General features: G+C 50.2%; 1 protein-coding gene across 4 annotated transcripts in view; it reads left to right on the forward strand.

Moving 5' to 3' along the window:
* The window catches only part of LOC135522740 (inactive rhomboid protein 2-like), a 45,901-nt gene that overhangs the window by 19,635 nt on the left and 16,139 nt on the right, over positions 1–10,127 (forward strand). For all 4 annotated transcript variants that reach the window (XM_064949286.1, XM_064949313.1, XM_064949303.1 and 1 more), the window contains 5 exons: positions 68–229; positions 3,451–3,605; positions 3,954–4,158; positions 9,077–9,289; positions 9,617–9,745. In XM_064949286.1, coding sequence (XP_064805358.1) covers positions 80–229; positions 3,451–3,605; positions 3,954–4,158; positions 9,077–9,289; positions 9,617–9,745 — 852 coding nt within the window. In that variant the 5' untranslated portion in view covers positions 68–79. The remainder of the gene's footprint in view (positions 1–67; positions 230–3,450; positions 3,606–3,953; positions 4,159–9,076; positions 9,290–9,616; positions 9,746–10,127) is intronic.

A 10,127-nucleotide genomic window follows, 5' to 3' on the forward strand; every position in this document is an offset into this window, starting at 1 on the left:
TTTTGTCTTTGAAGAAGATTCCATCTCAAACGTGCCATTAATCAATTTGACTCTCGTTTCCCCTCAGAACTCAGAAAGGATGGCGTCACAGGAAGGGGGGGAGCCTCCTCTTAACGGCAGCCAATCAGACAGCCGGTTGAAGAGCAAGAAGCCGCCCAGTCTGGTCATAGCCATCCCTGCCCCAGAGGAGGAAGAGAGGGATGAAGAGGGAGCTGAAACGGTCAAGCAGGTACCCCTTTGACCAACCAGTCTGATCTGGTCTAATGTAGTTACATGAGCTAATTTTTGGGTACGTACATCCATTTTCCTGGTTAACTCACATCTCTTCTCTGTCTGGCTGGCCTGGCCACCCCGGGGGACTCCTTCAGATGAAGTGGTTATTTAGCCTAAAATGATCTGCTCCAATCACGCATGAAGCACTCCCTGCACCATTACTTGTCAAAGGTCATCATTTTTAGGCGTCTGCCTGCAGAGTGGATGTGTAGGAAAGGGATGAGGGAGGGAGGGAGGGAGGGAGGGAGGGAGGGAGGGTGTGTGTGTGGGGGACAGTGGATGGGTGGGTAGGTGAGTGTGTGGGTGTGTGTGTGAGGGAGAGTGCATGTATGAGAACACAAGTGTGTGTGCTCATTAATTTGTGTGCATGCGTCTGTGTGCGTCTGTGTGTGTGTGTGTGTGTGTGTGTGTGGGGGGGGGGGGGTGTTTCCCCAACAAAGAGCCTCTGGTGGCAGGCTGGCTAGCTAAGCACACCCCCTGCTGGCTGCACACCCCCTGCTGGCTGCACACCCCCTGCTGGCTGCACACCCCCTGCTGGCTGCACACCCCCTGCTGGCTGACACACATGCAGCTCACATGGCTCCTACAATACTCCGTTAACTCCATTGACTCCACAAGTCGTTAGCCAAGTCGCCGTTAAAGACACAAATGGGCTTTGAAATAACATTACAATGGAAAAATATGAATCTTTAGGATTGTCTGGTGTTTCCCTACTAGTTTCACTTCTATGTTTTGTGGGGGAAAAAAAATGATTTGTGCATTTTGCTGCAGTCTCAGAAAAAGAAAACTCCTTGCTTTGCCATTCTTACACTTCTGTTCTGGAATAAGGTGATTGATCTGAGCTAAACTGGATAGTTGTAATCACTACAGGCAATGGAGCGCTGTGGGCTGAATCATAGCAAAACAATCATGCACTTAACACGCATTTCCGTCCAAATGTTCCATTGACGACAATGCACGATTTACACAATCTTAAAATGATTCACACACTGCAATGCACGATTTACACGATCTTAAAATGATTCACACACCGCAATGCACGATTTACACAATCTTAAAATGATTCACACACTGCAATGCACGATTTACACGATCTTAAAATGATTCACACACCGCAATGCACGATTTACACGATCTTAAAATGATTCACACACCGCAAGGGACGATTTACACGATCTTAAAATGATTCACACACCGCAAGGGACGATTTACACGATCTTAAAATGATTCACACACTGCAAGGGACGATTTAGCCCAGTAGTATACCAGTGATGGCGTGAATTCCATTTATATTCAGCCAGTCCGTTTCAAGTGCCCTTTACTTTCATGGCCTGCGGTATACTGGCTCTCTGAGGTAGGATAATACTCAGTAGGTCTACCTGTATACTGGCTGTCTGAGGTAGGATAATACTCAGTAGGTCTACCTGTATACTGGCTGTCTGAGGTAGGATAATACTCAATAGGTCTACCTGTATACTGGCTCTCTGAGGTAGGATAATACTCAGTAGGTCTACCTGTATACTGGCTCTCTGAGGTAGGATAATACTCAGTAGGTCTACCTGTATACTGGCTCTCTGAGGTAGGATAATACTCAGTAGGCCTACATGTATACTGGCTCTCTGAGGTAGGATAATACTCAGTAGGTCTACCTGTATACTGGCTCTCTGAGGTAGGATAATACTCAGTAGGTCTACCTGTATACTGGCTCTCTGAGGTAGGATAATACTCAGTAGGTCTACCTGTATACTGGCTCTCTGAGGTAGGATAATACTCAGTAGGTCTACCTGTATGCTGGCTGTCTGAGGTAGGATTATGCTCAGTAGGTCTACCTGTATACTGGCTCTCTGAGGTAGGATAATACTCAGTAGGCCTACCTGTATACTGGCTCTCTGAGGTAGGATAATACTCAGTAGGTCTACCTGTATACTGGCTCTCTGAGGTAGGATAATACTCAGTAGGTCTACCTGTATACTGGCTCTCTGAGGTAGGATTATGCTCAGTAGGTCTACCTGTATACTGGCTCTCTGAGGTAGGATAATACTCAGTAGGTCTACCTGTATACTGGCTCTCTGAGGTAGGATTATGCTCAGTAGGTCTACCTGTATACTGGCTGTCTGAGGTAGGATTATGCTCAGTAGGTCTACCTGTATACTGGCTGTCTGAGGTAGGATTATGCTCAGTAGGCCTACCTGTATACTGGCTGTCTGAGGTAGGATTATGCTCAGTAGGTCTACCTGTATACTGGCTGTCTGAGGTAGGATTATGCTCAGTAGGTCTACCTGTATACTGGCTGTCTGAGGTAGGATTATGCTCAGTAGGTCTACCTGTATACTGGCTGTCTGAGGTAGGATTATGCTCAATAGGTCTACCTGTATACTGGCTGTCTGAGGTAGGATTATGCTCAGTAGGCCTACCTGTATACTGGCTCTCTGAGGTAGTATTATGCTCAGTAGGCCTACCTGTATACTGGCTGTCTGAGGTAGGATAATACTCAGTAGGTCTACCTGTATACTGGCTCTCTGAGGTAGGATTATGCTCAGTAGGCCTACCTGTATACTGGCTGTCTGAGGTAGGATTATGCTCAGTAGGTCTACCTGTATGCTGGCTGTCTGAGGTAGGATTATGCTCAGTAGGTCTACCTGTATACTGGCTCTCTGAGGTAGGATTATGCTCAGTAGGCCTACCTGCATACTGGCTGTCTGAGGTAGGATTATGCTCAGTAGGTCTACCTGTATACTGGCTGTCTGAGGTAGGATTATGCTCAGTAGGCCTACCTGTATACTGGCTGTCTGAGGTAGGATTATGCTCAGTAGGCCTACCTGTATACTGGCTCTCTGAGGTAGGATTATGCTCAGTAGGCCTACCTGTATACTGGCTCTCTGAGGTAGGATTATGCTCAGTAGGTCTACCTGTATACTGGCTCTCTGAGGTAGGATTATGCTCAGTAGGCCTACCTGTATACTGGCTCTCTGAGGTAGGATTATGCTCAGTAGGCCTACCTGTATACTGGCTCTCTGAGGTAGGATTATGCTCAGTAGGTCTACCTGTATACTGGCTCTCTGAGGTAGGATTATGCTCAGTAGGTCTACCTGTATACTGGCTCTCTGAGATAGGATTATGCTCAGTAGGCCTACCTGTATACTGACCCTCTGCTCTTTCCCCTGTCCCTCTGTCCAGCCCCTGCGTTCGTCCCTGAAGAAGAGTGAGAGCCTGCAGCAGGCCAGTCCTCTTTCTGACAGTGGTACTGATGGTGGTGGTGGAGGAGGTCACAGTGTTGGGGACAGGAGGGCAGCCTTCCACAGACAGACCTCCCTGTCTCAGAGCATACGCAAGTAAGTGGGGGGCGGGGAGAGGGAGAAGCGGGAAGAGAGAGGGAAGAAATAAAGGGAGGAAGAAACTAAAGCAGGGCCGAAGGTAAAGCTGAAAGGGTGTATAGGAGGAAGAGGGGGCAGTGGGTGAGAAAGGAGGAAGAGGGAAGAGGGCAAAAAGAAAGGGGAGGTACCGTATGAGAAGGGGTTGGGGTGGTAGAAAGAGACTGTAGATGGATAGAGAGAGAAACGGAAGGGAAAGAGAGAGACAAGACAGTGGGACTTCCTTTTCTGACTGTTTGGAATGTTGGACATAATCAAGTTGTACTCTCTCTTAATATTCTCTCCTCTCCCCCCTCCCCCTCCTGCCAGGGGTACAGCCCAAGCTACAGCCCAGGCAGCAGGTTGGTTCGGGGTGGGTGAGGACTGTGAGACCAAGCAGCAGCTATGGCAGAGGAAGAGCCTGCGCCACTGCAGCCAGCGCTACGGCAAGCTCAAGGCCCAGTACAGAGAGCCGGAGCTCCCCATCAGCATGGACCAGGGCCTGGACTCACCCGCCGCAAACAAGATGCCCAAGGTAGGCTCCTAGCCCCTAGGTCTGACAGAACCGGGTCGGTACATTCGGGAAGTATTCAGACCCCTTGACTTGTTCCACATTTTGTTACGTTACAGCCTTATTCTGAAATGGATTCAACTGAGGTTTTTAGACATTTTTGCAAATGTATTAAACATTAATATCACATTGTACACAAGTATTCAGACCCTTTACTCAGTACTTTGTTGAAGCACCTTTGGCAGCGATAACAGCCTCGAGTCTTCTTGGGTATGACGCTATAAGCTTGTATTTGGGGAGTTTCTCCCACTCTTCTCTGCAGATCCTCTCATGCTCTATCAGGTTGGATGGGGAGATGTCACTGTACAGCTATTTTCAGGTCACTCCAGAGATGTTCGATCGCATTCAAGTCCGGGCTCTGGCTGGGCCACTCAAGGACATTCAAAGACTTGTCCCGAAGCCACTCCCGCGTTGTCTTGGCTGTGTGCTTAGGGTCGTTGTTCTGTTGGAAAGTGTACCTTCACCCCAGTTTCAGGTTTCCATCAATGATCTCTGTAGTTTGTGCCGTTCATCTTTGCCTCGATCCTGACAAGTCTCCCAGTCCCTGCCACTGAAAAACATCCCCACAACATGATGCTGCCACCACCATGCTTCACTGTAGGGATTGTGCCAGGTTTCCTCCAGAGTTGACACTTGACATTCAGGCCAAAGAGTTCAATCTTGGTTTCATCAGACCAGAGAATCTGAGAGTCTTTAGGTTCCTTTTGGCAAACTTCAAGCGGGCTGTCATGTGCCTTTTACTGAGGAGTGGCTTCCGTTTGGCCACTCTACCATAAAGACCTGATTGGTGGAGAGCTGGACAGATATTTGTCCTTCTGGAAGGTTCTCCCATCTCTACAGAGGAACTCTGGAGCTCTGTCAGAGTGACCATTGGGTTCTTGGTCACCTCACTGACCAAGGCCCTTCTCCCCCGATTGCTCAGTTTGGCCTGGCTGCCAGTTCTAGGAAGAGTCTTGGGGGTTCCAAACTTCGAGGCCACTGTGTTCTTCGGGACTGTCAATATTGCAGAAATGTTGTGGTACCCTTCCCCAGATCTGTGCCTCAACACAATACTGTCTCGGAGCTCTACAGACAATTCCTTCGACCTCATGGCTTGGTTTTTGCTCTGACATGCATTGGCAACTGTGGGACCTTAAATAGACAGGTGTGTGGGGTTCCAAATCATGTCCAATCAATTGAATTTACCACAGGTGGACTCCAATCGAGTTGTAGAAGCATCTCAAGGATGATCAATGGAAACAGGATGCACCTGAGCTCAATATCGATATCTCATAGCAAAGGGTCTGAAAACTTATGTGAAGTTATTTCTGATTTGAAGTTTTAATACTTTTGCAAAAATTTCTAAAAACCTGTTTTGACTTTGTCATTATGGGGTATTGTGTGTAGATTGGAAACTTTTATTTAATCCATTTTAGAATAAGGCTGTAATGAAAAACGTCAAGTGGTCTGAATGCTTTCTGAATGCACATTAGCAGTGCCCAGGGGGCGAGGGATAGGGACTGTTTGTCGACGGGGCCACTGTATTTGTTGCACATTCAAATCAACTTTACCTAACAAGACGCTATCGTCACCTGTCTCGGTGTCCGACGTCCGATTCGACTCGACTTTTGGACCTCTACTCAGAATGGAGAGATCACAGAGTGTAGGTGGAGGAAGGGGCGGCGGTAGTGCCACTCAAGGGGAAGTGAAGTGCACCCCCTGCCTGCCCTCAACAATGCAGAGCAGGGCGCCGTGTTGACAGGAGGCAGGCTCACATCTGAGCCCCAACCAGACGCGGTGCTTCTGTTAGTCCCCAACACACTCCGCTCTCCTCCACCGACCCCAACACACTCCGCTCTCCTCCACCGACCCCAACACACTCCGCTCTCCTCCACCGACCCCAACACACTCCGCTCTCCTCCCCCAACTCCAACACACTCCGCTCTCCTCCACCGACCCCAACACACTCCGCTCTCCTCCACCGACCCCAACACACTCCGCTCTCCTCCACCGACTCCAACACACGCCGCTCTCCTCCACCGACCCCAACACACTCCGCTCTCCTCCACCGACCCCAACACACTCCGCTCTCCTCCACCGACCCCAACACACTCCGCTCTCCTCCACCGACCCCAACACACTCCGCTCTCCTCCACCGACCCCAACACACTCCGCTCTCCTCCACCGACCCCAACACACTCCGCTCTCCTCCACCGACCCCAACACACTCCGCTCTCCTCCACCGACCCCAACACACTCCGCTCTCCTCCACCGACCCAACACACTCCGCTCTCCTCCACCGACCCCAACACACTCCGCTCTCCTCCACCGACTCCAACACACGCCGCTCTCCTCCACCGACCCCAACACACTCCGCTCTCCTCCACCGACCCCAACACACTCCGCTCTCCTCCACCGACCCCAACACACTCCGCTCTCCTCCACCGACCCCAACACACTCCGCTCTCCTCCCCCGACTCCAACACACTCCGCTCTCCTCCACCGACCCCAACACACTCCGCTCTCCTCCACCGACCCAACACACTCCGCTCTCCTCCACCGACCCCAACACACTCCGCTCTCCTCCACCGACCCCAACACACTCCGCTCTCCTCCACCGACCCCAACACACTCTGCTCTCCTCCACCGACCCCAACACACTCCGCTCTCCTCCACCGACTCCAACACACTCCGCTCTCCTCCACCGACCCCAACACACTCCGCTCTCCTCCACCGACTCCAACACACTCCGCTCTCCTCCACCGACTCTGTCCCTCTCTCTCTCTCTCTCTCTCCTTCTGTCTCTCACTCTCTGCCCCCTTATTTCTGTCTGTCTCTCTCTCTCCTTCTGTCTCTCTCTTTCTGTCTCTCTCCTTCTGTCTCTCTCCTTCTGTCTCACTCTCTGCCCCCTTATTTCTGTCTGTCCCTCTCTCTGTCTCCTTCTGTCACCTTCGGTCTCTCTCCTTCTGTCTCTCTCTCTCTCTCTCTCTCTCTCTCTCTCTCTCTCTCTCTCTCTCTCCTTCTGTCTCTCACTCTCTGCCCCCTTATTTCTGTCTGTCCCTCTCTCTGTCTCTCTCCTTCTGTCTCTCTCCTTCTGTCTCTCTCTCCTTCTGTCTCTCTCCTTCTGTCTCTCTCCTTCTGTCTCTCACTCTCTGCCCCCTTATTTCTGTCTGTCCTTCTCTCTGTCTCTCTCCTTCTGTCTCTCTCTCTCTGTGTCTCTCTCCTTCTGTCTCTCTCCTTCTGTCTCTCTCCTTCTGTCTCTCTCCTTCTGTCTCTCTCCTTCTGTCTCTCTCCTTCTGTCTCTCTCTCTCTCTCTCCTTCTGTCTCTCTGTCTCTCTCTCTCTCTCTCCTTCTGTCTCTCTGTCTCTCTCTCTCTCTCTCTGTCTCTCTCTCTCTGTCTCTCTCCTTCTGTCTCTCTCTGTCTCTCTCCTTCTGTCTCTCTCTGTCTCTCTCCTTCTTTCTCTCTCCTTCTGTCTCTCTCCTTCTGTCTCTCTCTCTGTCTCTCCTTCTGTCTCTCTCCTTCTGTCTCTCTCCTGTCTCTCTCCTTCTGTCTCACTCTCTGCCCCCTTATTTCTGTTTGTCCCTCTCTCTCTCTTTCTCTGTCTCTCTCCTTCTGTCTCTCTCTCCTTCTGTCTCTCTCTCCTTCTGTCTCTCTGTCTCTCTCTCTGTCTCTCTCTCTGTCTCTCTCCTTCTGTCTCTCTCCTTCTGTCTCTCTCTCCTTCTGTCTCTCTCCTTCTGTCTCTCTCCTTCTGTCTCTCACTCTCTGCCCCCTTATTTCTGTCTGTCCTTCTCTCTGTCTCTCTCCTTCTGTCTCTCTCTGTCTCTCTCCTTCTGTCTCTCTCCTTCTGTCTCTCTCTGTCTCTCTCCTTCTGTCTCTCTCTGTCTCTCTCCTTCTGTCTCTCTCCTTCTGTCTCTCTCTGTCTCTCTCCTTCTGTCTCTCTCTGTCTCTCTCCTTCTTTCTCTCTCCTTCTGTCTCTCTCCTTCTGTCTCTCTCCTTCTGTCTCTCTGTCTCTCTCCTTCTGTCTCTCTCTCTGTCTCCCTCTCTGTCTCGCTCTCTGTCTCTCTCCTTCTGTCTTTCTCCTTCTGTCTCTCTCCTTCTGTCTCTCTCTCTCTGTCTCTCCTTCTGTCTCTCTCCTTCTGTCTCACTCTCTGCCCCCTTATTTCTGTTTGTCCCTCTCTCTCTCTTTCTCTGTCTCTCTCCTTCTGTCTCTCTCTCCTTCTGTCTCTCTCTCCTTCTGTCTCTCTGTCTCTCTCTCTGTCTCTCTCTCTGTCTCTCTCTCTGTCTCTCTCCTTCTGTCTCTCTCCTTCTGTCTCTCTCCTTCTGTCTCTCTCCTTCTGTCTCTCTCTCTCTCTGTCTCTCTCCTTCTGTCTCTCTCTCTCTCTGTCTCTCTCCTTCTGTCTCACTCTCTGCCCCCTTATTTCTGTCTGTCCCTCTCTCTCTCTCCCAATCTTTCTCTTTTTGTTCATCTTTCTCCTCTGCTCTCTGTCAACACCTATGAAGACCCGGGTAAGACTACATAACGAGCGTCTACGCTCACGCTGACTGGCACCTCTGCACACAGACGCAAACACACACGCACACACAGACGCACACTCAGAACACTCCTAGTAGATGGATTATGGATGTGTGAATGTCATTGTGCCATCAGTAAAGCTTTCATGTGGAGCCGTCAGTGGAGTTCTGTGTCAGCTCCCGTGGAGCGCAATGTTGTCATGATTTCATTTCCTCCAGCGAGCTTAAATGTCCTAAATGTCCTCCTTCAGGATTTCAGCATTACAAAGTAGCTTTTTTTTTGTGTGATGAAGCTAACGATGTGGCAGTTAATTAGTTTATTTATTTGATTATTTCTGTTTAATCAGCGTGAACGTACCCTGTCTGTCTGCTTCTATTTCTCCCCCCCAGATTGTGGACCCCCTAGCTCGGGGGCGTGCGTTCCGTTACCCGGATGAGACGGACCGACCTCCCCGTACCCCCCACACGGGACCCGTCACCCCGGGGTTTACCTCCCTCTCCTCCTTCACCTCCCAGCGCTCCGGGGGCTACGCCCGTTTGCCCCAACGGAAGAGGGAGTCTGTAGCCCGCATGAGTATACGAGCAGCATCCAACCTCCTCAGGGTGAGCGGGCACAGGGGGGGTTTCCTCTCCAACCTGATCATCACTGGGGATCGTTAGAGGAAACTAAGACTACCTATTGAGTGTACATTCCAAAGTATGTGTGTGCGTGTGTGTTGCTATTGAGCGAAATACAGATGAATGCCTGATGGTGTTGTGTATCTACGTCCCTGACATAAATACTGATTCTTTTTTTTCGCTTAAAAGAACGGTCTGTTGATCTGTGTATGTTGTACTCTACTTCAGTCATATTTGAGTTGAGTTGTCTCTCCCCACGTGCCAGTCTTGGATGTTGTCCCACATAACGTCCAGGTTGTGTGTGTGGTTCAGGGTCGTTCAGGTCTAGTGGGCTCCCAGACCGGTCGTAGTTTCCCCCGGCGGAGCTTCGCCCGGCCCAGCTGGTTGGAGGAGGACACCGTGGACTCTGCAGACACTCACGGGTCCGTCTTCTTCAGCAAGGTAATGGTGCGCTGTCTACCTGTTCTCTCTGTGTCCTTCTCTTGCTTTCTCTGTCTCTCTTTCGGTTTGTCTGTCTCTCTCTCTCTCTGTCTCTCTCTCTCTGTCTCTCTGTCTCTGTCTCTCTCTCTGTCTCTCTGTCTCTCTCTCTCCTTTCACTGCTGCCGTCTGCGTGTTTTTGTTTGTATGTGTTCTGTCTCTTCTATATGTCTCAAGCTTTTCACCTCTCTCTCTTCTATATGTCTCTCTATGTCTCTTCTATATGTCTCTGTCTGTCTCTTCTATGTCTCCATCTTTTCACCTCTCTCTTCTATATGTCTCTCTCTGTCTCTTCTATATGTCTCTTCTATATGTCTTTCTCTGTCTCTTCTATGTCTCTTCTATA

The sequence above is a fragment of the Oncorhynchus masou genome, chromosome 4, assembly GCF_036934945.1.
Source record: "Oncorhynchus masou masou isolate Uvic2021 chromosome 4, UVic_Omas_1.1, whole genome shotgun sequence".
In the NCBI taxonomy this organism is placed as follows: domain Eukaryota; kingdom Metazoa; phylum Chordata; class Actinopteri; order Salmoniformes; family Salmonidae; genus Oncorhynchus; species Oncorhynchus masou.